Genomic DNA, 24,809 nt, shown 5'->3' on the forward strand with positions numbered 1-24,809 from the left:
TTTAAAAAGTTGAAAATAAGAGAAAACCTACAAACCTGAACATGAGGCGGGGCGCTGAGCACGTATGTGACAGCACTGGCAATGTCTTTTGGTTCCAAAGGCTGTCAGAGAAGTGAAAAATGCTTAATAACTTTTATCAGAGTAATCATATTAACAATCTATAAACTGTGAGATTAATAATTATACCTTAAATTCACTGTACATAGCAGCTACTTTTTCAGGTTCATTGCTGTGGAGCCGTGATACAAATTCTGTGTCCACTAAACCAGGAGAGAGGCTCTGTAAAAAACAAAAGAAAAACAAAGGTAAAAGAAGTGTGATTGTGTGTCGACTTCGGAAAGTATTGTAAATGTGTCTCATAGCAGCTGAAATTGGTTTTAAGGGCACTTTTTGGGTTTATCAGTGTTCTTTAAAACCTTACTGTGGCTCGGATATGGGTGTTTTCTGCACGCAGCTCCTGCCTCAGGCCCTCAGTCAGCGCGGTTACAGCGAACTTGGTCGCCATGTAGAAATGTAAATCGGGAACGGGATAGACATGATGTCCACCCACACTACAACAGAAGAACATTTCACTAGGTCAGCATTTACCAACATATTTTTTATCTGATTTCAGGATCACATCTGTGTTTTATCCTTGGAGGAGGAGTCCTCTTTACCAAAGAAATGAAACGAGTGAGCGCCACTGGCATCTTAATAAAATGTCACCCTCTTCCTCCTCATCTCAAACTCATCTACTGAACTGAATTCCAGGATTGAATATACAAAAATGTGCACAAATATGCCTATTTATTCCCAATATTGGGAATAAAGGCAAATCTTTTCATTCTCACTATTGAAATCTCCACAGTTTCCATTCACTTTAGGTTAAGAGTCTTGGCATCATCCTAGACAGCTCACTATCCTATAAATCTCACATTAATGATCTCACTTGTTCTGCCTATTTCCATCTACGCAACACGGACCGATTGTATCCTTCTCTTTCCACCCAGTCTGTATCCTTTCTTGATCATAGTATAGTTACATCCCACACTGTCTATTGTAATTCTCTCTTGCATGGTTTCCCCCAAAAATCCCTCCATAAGCTTCAACTGGTTCAAAACTGCGCTGCCCGCATACCAGCACATCATCCATATCCTTCAGGAATGTCACTGGCTCCCTATGAAATTCTGAATGGCATACAAGTTTCATCTGATTACCTTCAAGACCCTTCATAACCTTGTTCCTCCTTACCTTTCTGACCTGTCAAGCACTACCTCTTCTGCCCGCTCACTTCGATCTTCTTCTTCTATCCAGCTTGCCTTCTTTCCCCCTCAGCACCATGGGAAGCAGAGCTTTTAGCTCTCTGCTCCCAGCCTGTGGAACTTTCTACCTCCAGATATAAGAAACATTGGTTCTCTCCCCCAGTTGAAATCTCAACTTAAAACCTCTCTGTTCAAGTCTGCATGTTCGCTGTGAACTTATTGTTTGTATATTTTATCTTGTTCTTTTGATTGTTCTTTGTTTGCCATTAGTGTTACCAACAGAAGCTCATAATCTCAATCTGAATCTGAGCATGATTATATTCAAAGATATTTGAAAGATGTTTAAATCATCAGACTTCACAGGCATGGCCGTCGTTGATCATCAGCAAATAAAAATGCACCTGTTTATGTTTATGATGTGCCCATCGTCAACATGTCTCTCTTTCATTGACTGATATGCTTCATGCGCGCAGATACTCAATCCAAAAACGTTCACCTGCAAGAGACCGAGAAGAAGAAAAAAAACTTTACATTTAATCATTTCTTCTTGTGCACAAGTGTAAATTAACCCACAGTGTTAATTCTTACTCAGGTGCAACATTAAAAGCACTGATAGGTTACATTTATTATTTTAATGTATTGTTCTGGTGGGACACCCTTGATGTTACTTTGAAAGAAATCACAAACATCGCTGCAGACCAATCCAGGAGATAACACTGAGCTCTTACATCCATCATGTTCTTCCAGCCGCTGGTTTTGCCACTTAGCAGCGGCTCTGGGTGAGCCAAGCCGGCGTTGTTGATGCACACGTCCACGCCTCTGTGCTGCTCTTTGATCGCTGCAAACATGGACAGAATCTCCTCCTCTTTGGTCAAGTCACACTTGAAAGGCACCAAAACACCAGGGTGGCCGGCGCTCTGACACTCTGCTGCCAGTTTCTGAAAACAAAAAGCAAAAGATGATACCTTCATAGTCACCATCGCATTCAGATTCTTGTGGTAAAAATACTCTGGTAAAAGTTGAATTATCGATTAAACTCCTTTACTAAGTTAAAAGAGAAAAATTCCAGGCTCTGAAATGAATTCAAAGCATAAAAGTAAGAAGATAGGGACATTTCAATTATTTTGCAAAGGAAACATAACCTTGTACAACTTCAACATAATAGCAAAATTAGACATGGGAATGAAAATAATGAATATATGAGTATAGTCAGGGGCTAAAATGGGATTTGCAGATGTGAGAACCGTAGGATCACTGTAGTGGTTATAAGAGTGTGAGGAAATTAATCAAGAGTCACAATAGGCTCTATTGAGAGATCCAGCAGATTTTTTTCTCTACAGGCTGTGATCAGCTGACCTGTGCTGTGGCTGTTGACCCGAGGTTTACTGCTCTTTGTGGATTTACACAACTCATCAGTATGTAAGTAAGTAAAGTTTATTTATTAAGCGCTTTTCATAGACAGGTAGTCACAAAGCGCTGCACACAGATACGATAAATAGCAAAATGCACAGTATACACAATATAGAGTTTAAATGTAAATTAAAAATATAAAAATGTAAAAAGCATTGGTCAACAGAAAGCTTGTTTAAACAGTAAAGTTTTTAACTGTTTTTTTTTTTTTATGTATGTAAGATATCATGTCTGACTTCTGTCTCCTATACTGCCAACATACTGTTTATAATTTTGTTCATTATGCTGCATAGTACACTACTTGTATCTGGTATTGTGCAGCTCATTTTAACCCATGCATATTGACCAATATGTACAGCATAAATGATTTATTGTAAAACAAAAAGTCTGTCGCTTGACAGCCATTATATGATGTCCACTTGACAGAGCTACATAACTGCATATTTGCATAACATTAAAAAGTCCTTTGCATTAGAGTTTTACATTAAGTGTTTCTCTTCTGAAATCAAGTTTGTTATTTCAGAGCAAACCTGTAATTTCCCCACGTCCCTGTCGCAGCCCACCACTTTCATACCGAGCCGGACCAGCTCCACGGCTACAGCCGCCCCGATCCCAACCGAGGCTCCGGTCACCAGAGCCACTCTGCCCCGCCAGCGCTCCATCACAGACAATTGTAACCAGCTCACGCACCAAAAGTATGAAGAGAGGGACGTGCCAAGATAGATATCCCTGACAGAATTAGTTTCCTCTGCGTCGTGAGCGCTCACCAGGTAGGGAGAACGGATCCAGTTGACTCCACCTCCATTCCAACCAAATTACTTGAAAATAGTAAGTAGTTACTATTACTTCTCCAAGAAGGTTATCCAGTTACTTTACTGATTACGTATTTTTAAAAGTAATTATTTCATTTTAAAAACATGATACACAACCTGAATACGTTATAAAGCAATAGACCTTTCAGCCCAATTAGATTTTTTTCTGCATAATCCATCTAAAATTGGATCACTTGAAAAATCCTCTTTTAAAAATTGGTTTTATTATTTTTAATCTTTTAACTTTATGCACATTGCATCAAGCAAAAAGTGACATAATATGGAACAACCTATGACTTGAAGAAATTTGTGTAACATTTAAACCTATTTTGTGCACATTCAGGCATGTAAAAGAAGCAATTTTTTTGGTGTTTATATTGTTTGTCTGTGATTTGGACAACCAAGCCTGTGCTCTCAACGCAGGGGAAACAAATTCTGCCGGGGACAACTACCTTGACATGACTGCCACAATAAAAACTGAAGTGAGTGAGCTAATTAATTTGTAACATTCTGTATAATATTAAGTATTTGTGACCATTCGGCCTCTGTCAAGGATTTCCTCGCTAAGATTAGAGACAATATGGGAAGAATCAATAATTCCCCAGTCATGCTCTATACAGCAGCAAAGAGACATTTAACTTTCAGGGGGAAATGCTTTTTTAGGATGAGTCCTTCCATTTTGGACAAATGAAAAACTTGTGGAGGTCATCAGCATTTCATAGCTCAACAACCAAGAAGGAAAGAAGGCGTGATTTGGTAATACTTTATACCAGAATTGTGACTCGCAAATTAAGAACTTCTGAGGAAGTTGAATTTTTAATCATGAAAGGTTTTGTTTTGTTTTTTTGAGGTTTTTTTGTAAAATAAAAAACTACACCAAACATTGTTATTATATTGGATACAGAAACCCTGTTTTAACAATTAAAACTTTAAACGGCCATTTTTGTGCACCAACTGATAGAAATGAACTTTTACACAGAGTCAGGTTTACAGAGTTATAATGGATGATGAATTGCAACTCACTGGTTTTATAGTAACATATAAACATAAACTGGCTGCCATCCCAGTTTCTTGGTCTCATCTCAGCATGACACAGCAGAAAAAACTTCATTATTATTAATTTTATTATTATTATTGTTATTATTATTTGTGGCAGTAGTATTTGTAGCAGCAGTTGGAGTATTTTAAATAGGATTTCTCTTTAAAGAACACGTGTGGATAAAAGAAATATCAAGTTTGTTTGTAGACCAACACACATGCTTTCTCTTCTCTGATTGCCTTTTTTGTGTGTTTATATTGTTTGTCTGTGATTTGGACAACCAAGCCTGTGCTCTCAACGCAGGGGAAACAAATTCTGCCGGGGACAACTACCTTGACATGACTGCCACAATAAAAACTGAAGTGAGTGAGCTAATTAATTTGTAACATTCTGTATAATATTAAGTATTTGTGACCATTCGGCCTCTGTCAAGGATTTCCTCGCTAAGATTAGAGACAATATGGGAAGAATCAATAATTCCCCAGTCATGCTCTATACAGCAGCAAAGAGACATTTAACTTTCAGGGGGAAATGCTTTTTTAGGATGAGTCCTTCCATTTTGGACAAATGAAAAACTTGTGGAGGTCATCAGCATTTCATAGCTCAACAACCAAGAAGGAAAGAAAGTGTGATTTGGTAATACTTTATACCAGAATTGTGACTCGCAAATTAAGAACTTCTGAGGAAGTTGAATTTTTAATCATGAAAGGTTTTGTTTTTTTTTTTTTGTTTTTTTTTGTAAAATAAAAAACTACACCAAACATTGTTATTATATTGGATACAGAAACCAATATAATAAGTGTTTCCTGAAAACCCTCTCCTGTCTGATCATTTCCTGATAACATTTACATTTACAATAATTGATTACACAGCGGTGGAGAGTAGACTTTATCAAAGTAGATGTCTTTCTGAAAGCGCTGTAACTAAGTTTAAGAATATAATCCACCCACTGTTATCATCTTCAATGCCCTGTACCAACACAGAGCAGAGCAGCTATCTGAACGCTACCCCAATAGAGGTTGATTATCTTGTTAATAATTTTACCTCCTCACTACGTACGACTCTGGATACTGTATCTCCAGTGAAAACTAAGGTCTCTAATCAGAAGTACCTGACTCCGTGGTATAATTCTCAAACACGTACCCTAAAGCAGATGACTCGTAATCTGGAGAGGAAATGGCGTGTCACAAATTTAGAGGATCATCATTTAGCCTGGAGAAATAGTTTGCTGCTTTATAAGAAAGCCCTCCGCAAAGCCAGAACATCTTACTATTCATCACTGATTGAAGAAAATAAGAACAACCCCAGGTTTCTCTTCAGCACTGTAGCCAGGCTGACAAAAAGTCAGAGCTCTTTTGAGTCAACCATCCCTTTAACGTTAACTAGTAATGACTTCATGAACTTCTTCACAAATAAAATTTCTATCATTAGAGAAAAAATTACCAGTAATCATCCCACAGATGTAATATTATCTACAGCTACTCTTAGTACCATTGATGTTAAGTTAGGCTCTTTTTCTCCAATTGATCTTTCTGAGTTAACTTCAATAATTACTTCCTCCAAACCATCAACGTGTCTTTTAGACCCCATTCCTACAAAACTGCTCAAAGAAGTCCTGCCATTAATTAATTCTTCAATCTTAAATATGATCAACCTATCTCTAATGATCGGCTATGTACCACAGGCCTTCAAGCTGGCTGTAGTTAAACCTTTACTCAAAAAGCCATCTCTAGACCCAGCAGTCTTAGCTAATTATAGGCCAATCTCCAACCTTCCTTTCATATCAAAAATCCTTGAAAGAATAGTTGTCAAACAGCTAACAGATCATCTGCAGAGGAATGGTTTATTTGAAGAGTTTCAGTCAGGTTTCAGAGCTCATCACAGCACAGAAACAGCTTTAGTGAAGGTTACAAATGATCTTCTTATGGCCTCTGACAGTGGACTCATCTCTGTGCTTGTCCTGCTAGACCTTAGTGCAGCATTCGATACTGTCGACCATAATATCCTATTAGAGCGATTAGAACATGCTGTAGGTATTACAGGTACTGCACTGCAGTGGTTTGTATCATATCTATCTAATAGACTCCAATTTGTGCATGTAAATGGAGAGTCCTCTTCACACACTGAGGTTAATTATGGAGTTCCACAGGGTTCAGTGCTAGGACCAATTCTGTTTACATTATACATGCTTCCCTTAGGCAGCATCATTAGAAGACATAGCATACATTTTCACTGTTATGCCGATGACACCCAGCTCTATCTCTCCATGAAGCCAGATAACACACACCAATTAGTTAAACTGCAGGAATGTCTTAAAGACATAAAGACCTGGATGGCCGGTAACTTTCTGCTTCTTAATTCAGATAAAACTGAGGTTATTGTACTCGGCCCTGAAAATCTTAGAAATATGATATCTAACCAGATTCTTACTCTGGATGGCATTACCTTGGCCTCCAGTAACGCTGTGAGGAACCTTGGAGTCATTTTTGACCAGGATATGTCCTTCAACGCACATATTAAGCAAATATAAGACTGCGTTCTTCCATTTGCGCAACATCTCTAAAATTAGAAATATCCTGTCTCAGAGTGACGCTGAAAAACTAGTTCATGCATTTATTACTTTCAGGCTGGACGACTGTAATTCATTATTATCAGGAAGTCCAAAAAATGCACTGAAAAGCCTTCAGCTAATCCAAAATGCTGCAGCAAGAGTACTGACAGGGACTAGAAAGAGAGAGCATATTTCTCCTGTTTTGGCTTCCCTTCATTGGCTTCCTGTTAAATCCAGAATTGAATTCAAAATCCTGCTCCTCACATACAAGGTCTTAAATAATCAGGCCCCATCTTATCTTAATGACCTTGTAGTACCATATCACCCTATTAGAGCACTTCGCTCTCGCTCTGCAGGCCTACTTGTTGTTCCTAGAGTATTTAAAAGTAGAATGGGTGGGAGAGCCTTCAGTTTTCAGGCCCCTCTTCTGTGGAACCAGCTTCCAGTTTGGATTCGGGAGACAGACACTATCTCTACTTTTAAGATTAGGCTTAAAACTTTCCTTTTTGCTGAAGCATATACAGTGGGGCAAAAAAGTATTTAGTCAGCCACCGATTGTGCAAGTTCCCCCACCTAAAATGATGACAGAGGTCAGTAATTTGCACCAGAGGTACACTTCAACTGTGAGAGACAGAATGTGAAAAAAAAAAAATCCATGAATCCACATGGTAGGATTTGTAAAGAATTTATTCGTAAATCAGGGTGGAAAATAAGTATTTGGTCAATAACACAAATACAACTCAATACTTTGTAACATAACCTTTGTTGGCAATAACAGAGGTCAAACCTTTACTATAGGTCTTTACCAGGTTTGCACACACAGTAGCTGGTATTTTGGCCCATTCCTCCATGCAGATCTTCTCGAGAGCAGTGATGTTTTGGGGCTGTCGCCGAGCAACACGGACTTTCAACTCCCGCCACAGATTTTCTATGGGGTTGAGGTCTGGAGACTGGCTAGGCCACTCCAGGACTTTCAAATGCTTCTTACGGAGCCACTCCTTTGTTGCCCGGGCGGTGTGTTTTGGATCATTGTCATGTTGGAAGACCCAGCCGCGTTTCATCTTCAAAGTTCTCACTGATGGAAGGAGGTTTTGGCTCAAAATCTCACGATACATGGCCCCATTCATTCTGTCCTTAACACGGATCAGTCGTCCTGTCCCCTTGGCAGAAAAACAGCCCCATAGCATGATGTTTCCACCCCCATGCTTCACAGTAGGTATGGTGTTCTTGGGATGCAACTCACTATTCTTCTTCCTCCAAACACGACGAGTTGAGTTTATACCAAAAAGTTCTACTTTGGTTTCATCTGACCACATGACATTCTCCCAATCCTCTGCTGTATCATCCATGTGCTCTCTGGCAAACTTCAGACGGGCCTGGACATGCACTGGCTTCAGCAGCGGAACACGTCTGGCACTGCGGGATTTGATCCCCTGCCGTTGTAGTGTGTTACTGATGGTGACCTTTGTTACTTTGGTCCCAGCTCTCTGCAGGTCATTCACCAGGTCCCCCCGTGTGGTTCTGGGATCTTTGCTCACCGTTCTCATGATCATTTTGACCCCACGGGATGAGATCTTGTGTGGAGCCCCAGATCGAGGGAGATTATCAGTGGTCTTGTATGTCTTCCATTTTCTGATGATTGCTCCCACAGTTGATTTTTTCACACCAAGCTGCTTACCTATTGAAGATTCACTCTTCCCAGTCTGGTGCAGGTCTACAATACTTTTCCTGGTGTCCTTCGAAAGCTCTTTGGTCTTGGCCATGGCGGAGTTTGGAGTCTGACTGTTTGAGGCTGTGGACAGGTGTCTTTTATACAGATGATGAGTTCAAACAGGTGCCATTCATACAGGTAACGAGTGGGGGACAGAAAAGCTTCTTACAGAAGACGTTACAGGTCTGTGAGAGCCAGAGATTTTCCTTGTTTGAGGTGACCAAATACTTATTTTCCACCCTAATTTACGAATAAATTCTTTACAAATCCTACCATGTGGATTCATGGATTTTTTTTCACATTCTGTCTCTCACAGTTGAAGTGTACCTCTGGTGCAAATTACTGACCTCTGTCATCATTTTAGGTGGGGGAACTTGCACAATCGGTGGCTGACTAAATACTTTTTTGCCCCACTGTAGTTAGGGCTGGACCAGGTGACCCTGAATCCTCCCTTAGTTATGCTGCAATAGACATAGGCTGCCGGGGGATTCCCATGATGCATTGAGTTTTTCTTTTCCAGTCACCTTTCTCACTCACTATGTATTAACAAACCTCTCTGCATTGAATCATATCTGTTATTAACCTCTGTCTCTCTTGCACAGCATGTCTTTTATCCTGTCTTCCTTCTCTCACCCCAACCGGTCGCAGCAGATGGCCGCCCCTCCCTGAGCCTGGTTCTGCCGGAGGTTTCTTCCTGTTAAAAGGGAGTTTTTCCTTCCCACTGTTGCCAAAGTGCTTGCTCATAGGGGGTCATATGATTGTTGGGTTTTTCTCTGTATCTATGAAGCGCCTTGAGGCGACTTATGTTGTGATTTGGCGCTATATATATAAAATTGAATTGAATTGAATAGAAACCCTGTTTTAATAATTAAAACTTTAAACGGCCATTTTTGTGCACCAACTGATAGAAATGAACTTTTACACAGAGTCAGGTTTACAGAGTTATAATGGATGATGAATTGCAACTCACCGGTTTTATAGTAACATGTAAACATAAACTGGCTGCCATCCCAGTTTCTTGGTCTCATCTCAGCATGACACAGCAGAAAAAACTTCATTATTATTAATTGTATTATTATTATTATTATTGCTATTATTATTTGTGGCAGTATATTAGTAGCAGCAGTTGGAGTATTTTAAATAGGATTTCTCTTTAAAGAACACGTGTGGATAAAAGAAATATCAAGTTTGTTTGTAGACCAACACACATGCTTTCTCTTCTCTGATTGCCTCTGAAAGAAATAGATGTTGTTAGTGTCATCACAATATGTGCTCAGTGCCTCTCTGCATGTTCAGATTTCAGATTTTATCTTGTTTCATGCTTTTTACTGTGGCTTATTGAACTTTCCCTTTAATTGCATTTTAAACACAAGCAGTTTACTCATAATAAGATAACACTGGTATAAACATGGACATACTGATGTATGGAATTTAAACCATGGCTGGTTGTTAATGAAGAGCACAAAATGTCCCAAGAAAACACACCAATGAAGGTCATCACTATTGTGCATTTCACAGCTCTGCTTTTACAGTGGGATGCAAAGGTTTGGGCAACCTTGTTAATAGTCATTATTTTCCTGTATAAATCGTTGGTTGTTACAGTAAAAAAATGTCAGTTAAATATATCATATAGGAGACACACACAGCGATATTGGAGAAGTGAAATGAAGTTTATTGGATTTACAGAAAGTGTGCAATAATTGTTTAAACAAAATCAGGCAGGTGCATAAATTTGGGCACTGCTGTCATTTTCTTGATTCCAAAACCTTTAGAACTAATTATTGGAACTCAAATTGGCTTGGTAAGCTCAGTGACCCCTGACCTACATACACAGGTGAATCCAATAATGAGAAAGAGCATTTAAGGGGGTCAATTGTAAGTTTCTCTCCTCTTTTAATTTTCTCTGAAGAGTAGCAACATGGGGGTCTCAAAACAACTCTCAAATGACCTGAAGACAAAGATTGTTCACCATCATGGTTTAGGGGAAAGATACAGAAAGCTGTCTCACAGATTTAAGCTGTCTGTTTCCACAGTTAGGAACAAACAGAGCCGCTTGGGGTATGCTAAAGCACATTTGGACAAGTCAGCTTCATTGTGGAATAAGGTGCTGTGGACTGATGAAACAAAAATTGAGTTATTTGGGCATAACAAGGGGTGTTATGCATGGAGGAAAAAGAACACGGCATTCCAAGAAAAACACCTGCTACCTACAGTAAAATATGGTGGTGGTTCCATCATGCTGTGGGGCTGTGTAGCCAGTGCAGGGACTGGGAATCTTGTCAAAGTTGAGGGACACATGGATTCCACTCAGTATCAGCAGATTCTGGAGACCAATGTCCAGGTATCAGTGACAAAGCTGAAGCTGCGGTGGGTCTGGATCTTTCAACAAGACAACGACCCGAAACACTGCTCAAAATCCACTAAGGCATTCATGCAGAGGAACAAGTACAATGTTCTGGAATGGCCATCTCAGTCCCCAGACCTAAATATTATTGAAAATCTGTGGTGTGAGTTAAAGAGAGCTGTCCTTGCTCAGAAGCCATCAAACCTGAATGAACTAGAGATGTTTTGTAAAGAGGAATGGTCCAAAATACCTTCAACTACAATCCAGACTCTCACTGGAACCTACAGGAAGCGTTTAGAGGCTGTAACTTCTGCAAAAGGCGGATCTACTAAATATTGATTTCATTTCTTTTTTTTTTTTTGTGGTGCCCAAATTTATGCACCTGCCTGATTTTGTTTAAACAATTATTGCACACTTTCTGTAAATCCAGTAAACTTCATTTCACTTCTCAAATGTCACTGTGTGTGTCTCCTATATGATATATTTAACTGACATTTTTTATTGTAACAACCAACGATTTATACAGGAAAATAATGACTATTAACAAGGTTGCCCAAACTTTTGCATCCTACTGTTCTTCCTTTGCAATATTAATCACTAGAGGTCATAGTCAGGGCTGGACTGGGACAAAAAAAATGTATGGTTTCTATACATTTTACGTCAGATAAAAACTTTGGTCGTAAGATTCAGAAAGTGTACTTTATTGATCCCCGTGTGGAAATTCCTCTCTGCCTTTAACCCATTCACTCAGTGAAGCAGTGGGCAGCCATTGGGCACCCAGGGAGCAGTGTGTAGGGATGGTATCTTGCTCAGCTGTTCAGGGGAATCGAACCCCCGACCTTCCGATCATGGGGCCACCACTCTACCTACTGAGCTATCCCTGCCCCAGATTCAGATAACTATTTAATAAGAGCTAGATGTTTTAAATGAGAATAAGAAAGAAAAGTATTTCTTTGTGCCCCCCTTTCCCTGTTAATGCCCTACCTGGCCCCCTGGCAAAACTTTGCTAGAGCCACCCCTGCACAGTTACCAGCTGTAAGCTACTTAGAAAAGGATCCTGGTGTTATGTGTCTCTCAGAAACAGTTCAGCTCTGATTCAGTAAGGACATCTCCTGGTTTCATCTTCATGTTTCCCTCTCACCAGGATATCCAAACCGACATCATGACCAGCAGCTTTTACAGCTGTGGCGCCAGCAAACATTAGCTGATACTAGAAAGTAATATTAAATAAATTCTAACAACAGCTGATCTTAAACTTGCTGCTGTTGTTTAGCACGACATCCGCCGGTTTCCGCTTTCTGGCGCAAAGTGGGAGATAAACAAGCAAGAGAGAAAAGCCGATCAGCTGATCATTGGTCAGTTTCATGATTGAAGTAGCAACAACAGAGAGAGGGGGAGAGAATGAGAGGAGAAGAGGCAACTGTGCAGCTTAACGACAGAATAACTCCAGCTTTGTGTCTTTTTCTATTGTAGCTGAAGTCTGGGACAAACTGTTCCTTTTCAGCTCAACACAAAATTTTCTCTGAATGCGGGACGATTTAATTTTTACAGGACGGTTGGCAACTCTACTAACTAACCTTATGAATAAAATAAAGTTCACTATCAGTAAATGGTAAATGGTAAATGGCCTGCATTTGTATAGCGCTTTTCTAGTCCCTAAGGACCCCAAAGCGCTTCACACTACATTCAGTCATTCACCCATTCACACACTGGCGATGGCAAGCTACATCAGTAACATCATAGCACCCACCCAGCTGTATAGAAACTCTGTCATGCTAGCTAGTACGCAGTACGAGTTATTGTCACTGACTGTAAAAAGTCAGCAGAACGAAAATAAACTCCACCTAAACTTGGTTTATATCTGACCCAGACTGACTGCAGGTCATAACTTCTTACTCTAAGTTCAGTTCACCTGACACTTGTCTCTCCTTCTCCTGCCTCCCCTTCCCTCATCCACATGCTGGCCTCTGTGGAAGCTCCGCCATAGCCGCCACCAAACAACTGAGTTATTTTTACACATCGACCAGCATCTGGCCAATGCACCACCTTTCATTGTTTCTACCGTTACAAAAAAATAAAAAGAAAAGAAAAGAAAAAAATCACCGGCCCATAAAAATGAAAAATCACCATCGGCCTGGTGCCAAATGCCCGGTATGCCTGATGGCCAGTCCAGCTATGGTCATAGTACAGTCCTGGCCAATGTTCCCTCTAAGCTGCGTGCGTGCGCAATTGTGCACTGCTGGCACGGTCTCTGCGCACAGAAAATCTGCGTTGTGCACCAAAAAAAAATCTAACCTGAATTGAACTTAAAACAAATACTTTAACAATTCTGTTTTGCAGTGTTAGTCAGAAAGTGACTGGCTGATCCCGTATGGGATTAGAACGATGCCACCTTATCCCATAGTCCAGCCAATGATGCGATTCACATTCATATATATACGCAGCTAATGAACGTCATTGACAGGCTATGACAGCGTCCTTATGTGACGACACCGGTGTTTTAGCTAGCAAAGCAGCGTGGCTGATGTGGAGTGAAGCCACGTTAATGACAACCTGTACAACCATTGGAGATGTGAGCAGGACAGACGGAACAACTGACAGAAAAAGTGTGAACTTTATACCAGTTTTTAAATTGTGTTGATAGGCCAAGTAAAACTGGAGTTATGATAAAAAAATATATGCAATGTTTGGTTTTCTTCCTGAATTGACTATGTGCACGAGACAATGCTAACTTCCTGGTTTGAGACCGGATGTGGGGTAGTGCATTTCCGGTAGCTTTACTTTGCGGTCAATCGCTACTGCAAAGATATACTCCAAAATCATGTCCAAAACTCGAAAACGGAAAGTTACAAAGAGGAGAAGGTGGGAACACTCACCGCTGTTGTGTCATAAAAAATCTAATGATCAATTTTGACGTTTAAAGCCTTTAGATCGATCAGTTGTTTACATCACTCAACACAAGCAGAACTGCATTACTGCAGCAGAAGACACATCGTCCACATTCAGAAGCACATCTCTGTATAGTCACTGGTCTTATGATTTAAACAGGCAAATGTTCAGCATTCAAACTACAGCTGAAGAATAGTCAAACCAGATGTTTCCCCCGTTATGTCGATATCAGCTAGTCAAGTACACGCCTACACGGCATGTTAACAAACCGTGAAAAAAGCCACACAAAAAATGAATGATTGCTGGTAACGGTTTCTATACATTAGTATTTATGAAGGGTATGTTGTGACTTACCTTCAAAATTACAGCGGTCCCTCGCTGTAACGCGGTTCACCTTTCACCTCGCTGTTTCACGGATTTTTTTAGTGCAAGTTTGCATGCTTTTTTTTTTTACATCACATTTTGTCCTGCGTCCTGATCGCTGCAGACGATCTCCTCCGTGACGTCTCTCCTGTACAGTACAGAATCGCTGCATTGATCGCTAGCAGTGTGACTCTGAGGTGCAGTACTGTATGTCCACCATGTCCACCAAACGTTTTGCACTGTCAAAAAATAAAATTGGCTACTTGATTTCACCTATTGCTGGTTATTTTTAGAACATAACACCCACGATAAACGAGGGACAGCTGAGAAATATAACATTTGAATCCCTTTTCTCTTTTGCTCTGAGGCGCGGGGGAAAAATATCGACAAGTCGATGAACATCATTTACAGATATATTGGGTAAATGCCCAAGACATCTATAGAAATGTAAATCGCCACTTGATTCATTTGCTTAACTTGTTTTGGACCGTAAACCAGGCGCGAATAGGACACCGGAAGCAAAGCTCCCCACAGGAGTTTCCGCACCGGAAGTAGCATATGCTAACGTGCACATAGTCAATACTATCGTTGTTTATATTTACTGCGGGAAGAAACAGTAAAAACTGTGTTTTATAAAGAAAACCTCAAAAGCACTCTCCGCCTGTGAGCAAAAACAACACCAAAAAAAAAAACCCTATTGCTATTGGTCGAAAAATGTACCATGTCGACCAATCAAAAAATGATAAAGCAACATGGCATTTAGTTGTTTAGGAAGGGGGAAGTTTTAGGAGTGACGGCGGTGTTTTGAGACGTGAGAGATTTGCGACGTTTAGCGCAAATCTTGTGTAGTTAGTGTGTAGTGTAGTCAATAGTTTTGTTTTGTGTGTCAGAACAATGAGGCGACTGCTGAATGTTACAGGTGTTACAGGAGTGATACATCTCCTGTTGTCAGGCCTGCAGGTATCAGGCTGTTGTTCTCTTTTATCTCATAGTGGACAGAAATTATTTTTTGGAGTGACACAAATAATTTGTGTGGCATCAGATTTGATGCAGAACAGCTGATTGTTCTGTAAATAGTTTGAAATGTTTATTTAAAAAAATAAATTGTCCAACATTTAATTGTTAATTGTCCAACATTGGTCATTATATACTGTATTTTGCAGACAGAGTTACAGGACTCTCTCCCAGAACACAGACCCATACTCATAATTCAAGTCAGAGCTTTATAAAAAAAAAAAAAAAGTTTTGTTTTCAAAATTGGAATTCAAGTTATTTTTACTTCCAAAAGTGTTAACATACTACACAGGTCATGAACAAGATTTTTTTTTTTTTAATTTTCATTGTAAGTGGGCTAAAGCAGTTAATTAATAGTAGTCTAACATAAATGTAAATGCTGTAATTTGATTATTTTAATAAACCTTGGATGGATTCGATGCTGGCATAACCACAGTGCACACGTCTAATGTTGCTCACAGTGGTCCAAGGGACCGCTCAGGGAGTTTGTGTGGTCGCTCAGACACATGAAAAATTAGAGGGAACATTGGTCATGGCCAGAATCTATTGCTCTTTGGTCAAGTCACACTTGAAAGGGACCAAAACACCAAGGTGGCCAGAACTTTGACACTGCTGCCAGTTTTTTAAGTCAAACTTATGTTTTCTTGGTAGTCAAAGTTTTATATTGACATGATAGCTCCTTTAAAAGCTTACTCTCTCAGATACCTGCGTTTGTTTATTTACACCAAATGTATTGTTTATTAGAGCCAAAAATGAACACTAGCAAACAGTTCTCTATTGCATCCTTGACAATGGAGCATTGTGCTTGCGGAGCAGTGTCAAAGTGTCAAGACACTCAGCAATTTGGTGAGTGCTTGTAGACATATTTGCATCATCCACACAAACTCCCGGAGAGTGTAGAAATCTGCTACCATACAAAGGAACCACACAGAGGTTTTAGTACAGCACCATATACCTCCTTGCCACGAATTTTACCTAGTGACTGCCAACAACTTCCAGCAACCATTCACCAACTGGTTGGAGAACATACATTGGTAAGTGACCTTTGTTCATCAGTCTTTAGGCCCTTATGACTTGTACGGTTGCTCCATGACACCCCCCCCCCCAAACCAGCTAAGGTTCTAACCTGCTGAAATGAACATCTGCTTAACAGTAAAAACACTCTTAGAGCTTAAATACTATCCAGCAACTGAGATCTGTTACAATAAGAAGGAAGCTGTCATTAATTAAAGTGTTTTCATGGGCATTCCTTGCTGGCCAGTAGGACGCTTGTAAAAAGGTACCACAGGGACCTTTGATAAGAAGACAATTAGACAGAAAACAGCTGGATGAGTTTCCTTTATTTTATCCTTCTGTGAATTGATTACAATCTGACAGTGTTGAGAAGTAAGGAGAGCCGGTCACACTACTTTGATGTAAAGATTGGGATGGGTCTCAAGGCCAAGTTGCATGACACCTGCTACAGACTTTCAAGCAAAATCTCCCCAATCTGAAAGAAAAGATAGATGAATGTTATCTTATGACTAAACTGCTGATATTTAAAATGGAAAATAGAAAAGTTCAAAAGGTCACAAAAAAGAGGAAAATGAGAGAAAATCTCAAACCTGAACATGAGGAGGGGCACTGAGCACATATGTGACGGCATGGACGAGGTCTTTTGCTTCCAGAGACTATCAAAGAAGTGAAAAGTGCTTAATGAAATTTTAATAGTAATCATATCAACAATACTGTAGCGATTGTAGGAAATGAAGGAATAATGATTTTACCTTATAATCAGTGTATACTGCAGCTGCTTTATCAGAATTGTCTCTGTAGACGCGGTATGCAAATTCTGTCTTCACAACGCCAGGAGAAATGCTCTGCAAAATGACATTATTAATGAGGATTCTTCAAGAAGTACTCTGTGTGCATCTCATAACAGCTGACATTAGTGTTAAAGGTACTTTGGAGCTGGTTACAGTGTCTTTCAAAAGCTTACTGTGGCCCGGATATGAGTGTTTTCTGCACGCAGCTCCTGCCTCAGGCCCTCAGTCAGCGCAGTTACAGCATACTTGGTGGCGGTGTAGAAATGTCCGTCAGCATTAGGAAACACTTGATGGCCGCACACACTGCAACAGAGGATATTTACAAGTGTTATAACAACAATGGCAACAGTTTCTATATCGTTTAACATCCACCTGTTTTCTTTTGCTTATCTAATTCAGGGTCCAGGAGCCTCGGGTACAGCACAGACAGGTCCCAAGTCTGTCACAGGACACAGAGACACAGACACAGTTCAACTAAACTAACCCAACTTACTGCATGTCTTTGGACTATGTGGGAAGGTGAGAACTCCTGCAGACACAGGGAGAAGATGCAAACTACACAGAGAAAGACACTGGCCAGATGCTGGATTTGTGAGATAAGTTGTGAGATAACAGTGTTAACCACTGCATCACTATGCTGTTGTGCTGTAATTTAAAGGTTTCTATATAATGTATAACCAGGAAGGTACTTGTGTTTTGAGATTTAAAAAAAGCAAAACATTTCTCGGTTCTGGCAATTAGATTTGGTTTCATTTTTCTTGATGATTTTCATAGTAAACTCAAAAATCTTTTAGTTCTGAACTGCTAGCTGGCCAATGAAAGCAATATGAAGATGTCCCTTTTGGTTCTAATATATTGTTATTGACACAGCAGTCTGGTATTTATTTTTATTGGACCTACCAGTAATAAAAACACTCATTGGCTATAGTAGGGTTCTTAAAGGGGGAGATACAATGTGTGCTGTGAGAAAAGTCCATTGTGCAGAGTTGCCAAAAGAATGACTGAATTATAAGATGTTTGTGTAAACTGCACAAGCATACCCATCACTGTCCATCAGTAAAATAAAACTGCACCTGTTTATGTTAATGATGTGCCCATCGTCCACATTTCTCTCTTTCATTGACTGATAAGCTTCACGTGCACAGATACACAGTGCAAGAACGTTCACCTGTAAGAAACCAGCAGTGAAATAAACGGTAAAACAAATATATGTAATCAATGCATCAAAATGATACTTTTCCTTGTTGCTATTTGCACTCAAGATGAACAAATTCTTTTAATTCAATTCAATTTTATTTATACAGAACGAAATCGCAACAACAGTCGCCTTAAGGTGCTTTATATTTTAAGGTAGACCCTAATACATACAGAGAAAAAACCCCAACATTACAATGACCCCCTATGATCAAGCAAAGTGGTGACAGTGGGAAGGAAAAACTCCCTTCTAACAGGAAGAAACCTCCACCAGATCCAGGCTCAGGGACCGCGACCAGGTGGGGTGAGAGAAGGAAAACAGGATAAAAGACATGCTGTGGAAGAGAGCAGCTTACACCTGTTGCAGGATAGCTAAGGGAGGATTCAGAGTCACCTGATCCAGCCCTAACTATATGCTTTAGCAAAAAGGAGTTTTAAGCCTAATCTTAAAAGTAGAGATAGTGTCTGTCTCCCATATTCCACAGAAGAAAGGCCTGAAAACTGAAGGCTCCCATTCACCTTTTAAATACTCTAGGAACCACAAGTAAGCCTGTGGTCTGAGAGCGAAGTGCTCTAATGCAAGGATACAATACTATGACATCATTAAGATAAGATGGGGCCTGATTATTTAAGACCTTGTATGTGAGGAGCAGGATTTTTTAATTCAATTCTGGATTTAACAGGGAGCCAATGAAGGGAAGCCAGTATAGGAGAAATATGCTCTCTCTTTTAGTCCCTGTCAGTACTCTTGCTGCAGCAGTTTAGATTAACTGAAGGCTTTTCAGGAAGTTTTTAGGACTTCCTGATAATAATGAATTACACTAATCCAGCCTAAAAGTAATAAATGCATCAACTAGTTTTTCAGCATCACTCTGAGACAGGATATTTCTAATTTTAGAGATACTGTGCAAATGGAAAAAAAGCAGTCCTACATATTTGTTTAAAATGTACATTAAGGGAAATATCCTAGTTAAAAATGACTCCACGGTTCCTCACAGTGTTACTGGAGGCCAAAGCAATGCCATCCAGAGTAAGTATCTGGTTAGATACCATATTTCTAGGAATTTTAGGGCCGAGTACAATAACCTCAGTTTTTTGTGAATTTAGAAACAGAAAATTGGAGGTCATCCAGGTCTGTATGCCTTTAAGACATTTTTCTAACACACATCAAACTAATTGGTGTGTTATCTGGCTTCATGCATAGATAAAGTTGGGTGTCATCTGCATAGCAGTGAAAATTCATCCTATGCCTTCTGATGATACTGCCTAAGGGAAGCATGTAAACTGGTCCTGGCACAGAAACTACAGAACAATTGGATGCTATTTGATCGATATGATACATGCCACTTCAGTGCAGTACCTGTAATACCTACAGCATGTTCTAATCGCTCTAATAGAATATTATGGTCAACATTATCGAACGCTGAGGTCTAGCAGGATAAGCTAGACTGACTACTGTCAGGGGCCAAGAAGATCATTTGTAAAATTCACTAAAAGTGAGTTAGCAAATGGCTGCAATCACAGCATTGTAAAATTGGTTCAGCGATGGTCTTTGTTCAGCGGTTGTTGATCTTTGGTCATGCCAGTTTGGATAGTAATAATCCAGGAGCTGACCTCACAGCCCATTTTTTTCATTCAGTGGGCTGGTTTCAGTCATTGTGCAAAGGTACTGTTTATGAGGTTGGGTCATCTGAAACTGAAGATGTCACTTGGATGAGTGACGAAACGTTTCTCCCACTGATCCAGATGATCAGAATCAATTTTTTGGGACTTATCTAAAGGCGTTTCTGTATTTTGATGAGCTCTGAAACCTGATTGAAACTCTTCAAATAAGCCATTTGTCTGCATATGATCTATTAGCTGTTTGACAATTTTTGAAATGAAAGGTTAGAAATTGGCCTATAAACATCTAAAACCACAGGGTCAAGAGATGGCTTTTTAAGTAACGGCTTTTTAAGTTTAACTACTGCCAGCTTGAAGGCCTGAAGTACATAGGCAACAGTCTTTCAGCAGTCTTGTAAGAATGGGGTCTATAAGACATGTTGATGGTTTGGAGGAAGTAATTACTTATGTTAACTCAGAAAGGTCAATTGGAAAAAAAGACTAAATAAATACAAATGGTACTCAAAGTATGTGTAGATAATGTTAGATCTGTGAGATCATTATGAGTAATTTTTTCTCTAATTGTTAAAATTTGATTTGTGAATAAATTCATTAAGTCATTCCTAGTTGACGTTAAAGGAATACTTTGCTCAACGGTGCTTTTCGTCAATTTTTTCACCTTTTGAGGGAAGCCAATTGAATCTAATAAAATATTAAATACCACGTTGATTGAGACTGTCATTTGTAACATCTACATGGATATCACCCATAATAATTATTTTATTTGAACAGAGCACTAAATCAGTTAAAAACTCAGAAAAATCAGACAGAAACTCTGTGTAAGGCCCAGGTGGACGATAGAAGATAACAAATACGACTGTTTTTTTGAGTTTTACAGCTGAGGTGGACAAGGCTAAGCATCAGGCTTTCAAATGAGTTAAAAGTATGTCTTGGTCTTTGGTTAATTAATAAGCTGGTGTGGAAAATTGCAGGCATACCTTCCCCCAGCCTGTGCCTCGAGGATTTTGATGGTAAATGAGACTCAGGAGTGTTGATTCATTTAAACTAACATAATCATCCTGCTGTAACCAGGTTTCTGTAAGGCAGAGTAAATCGATTTGTTGATCAATTATTAATTCATGTACTAACAGAGACTCGGAAGAGAGAGACCTAATGTTTATGTTTTACTCTTCGGTGCTCATGAGGATACTGTATTGTTCTTTCTTTGTGACTTTTTTAACATTTAAGTCGATTTTTGTTGATTTTTAATATTTTACTGAATTTGCATTTACCCTTAGCCAACATGTCTTAAAACAGAATCGCCAATTCCTAGAGTCTGATCTCCTGCGAGTGTGTCATTGAGTGGGGAAAAGTAGTTAGCCACATGAACAGGTTGGTAGTGTACCGGGGGCTATGATACCTCCTCCCCGTCATCCAGCCATCCTGTTTCCCCAGCTACTCGACAGTCTGCCGGGGGACACCTAATGGGGCCTGCGCTACCTTCTACCTTCGGCTGCACTGACTACAGGAGGCTGGCTAGCTAGAGAGTTTTCAAGGATGCAAAACCGAGTCTCGAATTCAATATCATTAAAATAAAAAATGTAAAAACTAAGCTAAGCTAGTGAATCCCTAAAGACACAGTGAGTGAATACAGAGACATAATTTAGCGAGTAAATACAGTTTTTATTACAACACATATGCTACACAAAAACATCACTGTGTGTTGCAACAGGAGGTGATACTCTACGCAGAGAGAGCGAACACCAAGTGAAAGCCTTTAGCCAGTTTTGCATAATATTTTATCTTTCTCATCTATTGTGATTGTGTATTTATTTTAACCAGATGGGGATTTTCATAGTTTGACATTTTAACACACTATTTATCCAACTTTTTGTATAAATAAAAGACATCTATCTCATTCTAAAAAATGATGATGACTCAATTTATCATTTCATTAGAATACAGTATTCTGCTGGGAAACCACTCCTGTGAATGCTTTCATATGTAGCACACAACAACATATAACATATGTTATCAATATTATATTGCATACCAACCAGGAATATTTTCTTTCTAAAATAACTCTGAGTTCTTACATCCCACATGTTTTTCCAGCCACTGGTTTTGCCATTTAGCAGCGCCTCTGGATGAGCCAAGCCAGCGTTATTGATGCACACGTCCACGCCTTTGTGCTGCTCTTTGATCGTGGCGAACATGGACAGAATCTCCTCCTCTTTGGTCAAGTCACACTTGAAAGGCACCAAAACACCAGGGTGACCGGCGCTCTGACACTCTGCTGCCAGTTTCTGAAAACAAAAAGGAAAAGACGATACCTTGATAATCACCTTTGCATTCAGATTCTTGTGGTAAAAATACTCTGGTAAAAGTTGAATTATGGATTAAACTTCTTTGCTAAGATAAAAGATACATTTTCCAGACTCTGAAATGAATTCAAAGCAAAAAAGTAAGAAGATAAGGAGTTTTCAATTATTTTACAAAGGAAACCCAACCTCATACAACTTCAACATAATAGCAAAATTAGTCATGGAAATGAAAACTTAATTTAAACATAAACTCTAATGAACACCTGAACGATAGTGAGAACACAAGCATAGACAAACAAATGAACTTATAGCTCTATTTGCTGCAGCCTACATTGTAGATGGATGAGTCTGCCTCTACATCTAAACAGAATATACATATACTAATTTAATAATATGAATACAATACATCATTATATAATTATTATTAATATACTATATGAGTATAGTCAGGGGCTAAAATGGGATTTGCAGATTTGAGAACCCTAAGATCACTGTAGTGGTTATAGCAGTGTGTGGAAAGGAATCAGGAGTCACAATAGGCTCTATTGAGAGCTCCAGCAGATTTGTCTACAGGCTGTGATCAGCTGACCTGTGCTGTGGCTGTTTACCCGAGGTATACTGCTCTTTGTGGATTTACACAACTCATCAGTATGTAAGTTATCATGTCTGACTTCCGTCTCCTATACTGCCAAGTGCCAACATACTGTTTATACCATTTTTTTTATTTTACTGCATAGTACACAGCTTGGATCTGGTATTGTGCAGCTTATTTTAAACCATGCATATAGACCAATATATACAGCATAAATGATTTACTGTAAAACAAACAGTGTAACGGCGGATATGTAAAGCTAGCTCAACAACACGTAATATAACTATTCTGTAAAATAGTCAGATGTCAGATGTCTATTCATATTAATGTACAGAATTCACCTGCTTGCTACTACTACTGCACATTCACCCAATGTATATACTATATGTTCTCCCCCCCATTTTTGCACATGTCGAGGAGCGTGTCAGGCTACATTTCACTGTGTGTTATACAGTGAAATGTAGCCTGACACGGGTTACAAGTATAAGTATAACTTATACTTGTATAACTATGCATGTGACAAATAAAGAACCTTGAACCTTGAACGTTTGTGCTTTTATTTTGGTAACTTCCTGTGTGACCGAAAGTGAATGTTGTAACGGTAACTAGCTTGATGTACAAAAAAGACGCAAGAAAACGGTAAACTACTGCTAACAGAGAAAACTGCCAAAAAGTGATTTGCCTGCCAAAAAGTGATTTCCAATGTTTCCGTGTATTTTTTATGTGTAATATCTTTACGTATGTTGGTAAATAGACTTCGGTGAACAGCGTTTACAAAGGGGTTATATATAGAATTAAAAGATTATCTGTTTTTTCAAGTATCTTTATAACTCTGTGTTATTGTACTCACATTATAACCAATCCGGTCCTTTTTCCCCACTTACAATATTTTTACAGAACTATTGTAATATTTGCTGCCATTTCTGCTGTCTTACTCTTACAAAAGACATTTTTAATGTTAATGAGATTTTTTTTAACTGCATAAATAAAGGTTCTATAAAAGTCGTTGCCAAAAACTGATTGCGGCTTCTACCTTGTTACACGAATGTTGTTTGTGGCTCAATATGACTTTGTGTCATCCATGAGGGATGCATTTGACATATGTTTCACATATTATAGGCCAACAAGTTACTTATAGCAGTTTAAATACGAGCAATCAGTTTTTGGCAAATACCGGAAATCAGTTTTTGGCCGACAATCACTTTTTGGCACAACACCGGCATAACATAACTCTTCCGAAATCGAGTTTGTTATTTCAGAGCAAACCTGTATTTTCCCCACGTCCCTGGCGCAGCCCACCACTTTCATACCGAGCCGGACCAGCTCCACGGCTACAGCCGCCCCGATCCCGACCGAGGCTCCGGTCACCAGAGCCACTCTGCCCCGCCAGCGCTCCATCAAAGACAGCCCTAACCAGCTCACGCACCAAAAGTTTGAAGAGAGGGACGTGCCAAGATAGATATCCCCGACAGAATTAGTTTCCTCTGCGTCGGGAGCGCGCACTAGGTAGGGAGAACGGATCCCGTTGACTTCGCCTCCATTCCAACCAACTAGACGTAGAAACAGTGACGAACTATCAAAAACCTAAAGACGAGTGTACATTACCGTTCAGTTTGTGGGTTACAACTGAAAATGATACGTTTATTGTTCTCATGTGTTATCAGCAGTGTTGGTCAAGTTACTTGAAAATAGTAAGTAGTTACTAATTACTGATTACTTATTTTTAAAAGTAATTAGTTACTTTGTTACTTACCGGTAGTTAGAATTAGGTTAGGGTAGAAACAAATTTCCATAAACGATCCATATAAAATAAAATAAAACTACACTAAGCATTGTTACATTATTATACTGATAAAAATGAACTTTGACACAGAGTCATGTGTACAGAGTTATAATGGATGATGAATTGCAATTCGGT

General features: G+C 39.4%; 2 protein-coding genes and 1 long non-coding RNA gene across 9 annotated transcripts in view; 1 reads left to right on the forward strand and 2 right to left on the reverse strand.

Moving 5' to 3' along the window:
• The window catches only part of LOC112435947 (dehydrogenase/reductase SDR family member 11-like), a 3,702-nt gene extending 374 nt beyond the window's left edge, over positions 1-3,328 (reverse strand). Inside the window, exons 1-6 of the mRNA XM_024805054.2 lie at positions 3,182-3,328; positions 1,970-2,179; positions 1,643-1,737; positions 422-551; positions 187-279; positions 36-101 (exon numbers count right to left, since the gene is read on the reverse strand). Of these exons, the coding sequence (XP_024660822.2) occupies positions 36-101; positions 187-279; positions 422-551; positions 1,643-1,737; positions 1,970-2,179; positions 3,182-3,313 (726 nt within the window). The 5' untranslated portion in view covers positions 3,314-3,328. The remainder of the gene's footprint in view (positions 1-35; positions 102-186; positions 280-421; positions 552-1,642; positions 1,738-1,969; positions 2,180-3,181) is intronic.
• LOC112435915 (uncharacterized) overlaps positions 1-18,252 on the forward strand; it is a 20,211-nt gene extending 1,959 nt beyond the window's left edge. Inside the window, exons 2-7 of one of the 7 annotated variants that reach the window (XR_013092988.1) lie at positions 614-672; positions 2,582-2,664; positions 3,175-3,479; positions 3,887-3,945; positions 4,788-4,864; positions 17,579-18,252. This is a non-coding gene — a long non-coding RNA (uncharacterized LOC112435915). Of the gene's footprint in view, positions 1-452; positions 577-613; positions 673-2,104; positions 2,254-2,581; positions 2,665-3,161; positions 3,480-3,886; positions 3,946-4,787; positions 4,865-17,578 lie in introns of those variants that run through there. The other 6 variants (XR_013092986.1, XR_013092991.1, XR_013092992.1 and 3 more) reach the window with 6 other exon arrangements.
• Positions 16,698-24,699, reverse strand: LOC112430056 (dehydrogenase/reductase SDR family member 11). Its single transcript, XM_024804972.2, has 8 exons — positions 24,645-24,699; positions 24,158-24,441; positions 22,072-22,281; positions 18,253-18,347; positions 17,353-17,482; positions 17,141-17,233; positions 16,979-17,044; positions 16,698-16,863 (listed from the first exon to the last, which is right to left on the reverse strand). The coding sequence occupies exons 1-8, from the start codon at positions 24,682-24,684 to the stop codon at positions 16,834-16,836; spliced, it is 948 nt and encodes a 315-aa protein (XP_024660740.2). The 5' UTR covers positions 24,685-24,699; the 3' UTR covers positions 16,698-16,833.
• Between the last annotated feature and the right edge of the window lie 110 nt (positions 24,700-24,809).

This window comes from Maylandia zebra, linkage group LG14 (genome assembly GCF_041146795.1).
Source record: "Maylandia zebra isolate NMK-2024a linkage group LG14, Mzebra_GT3a, whole genome shotgun sequence".
Taxonomy (NCBI): domain Eukaryota; kingdom Metazoa; phylum Chordata; class Actinopteri; order Cichliformes; family Cichlidae; genus Maylandia; species Maylandia zebra.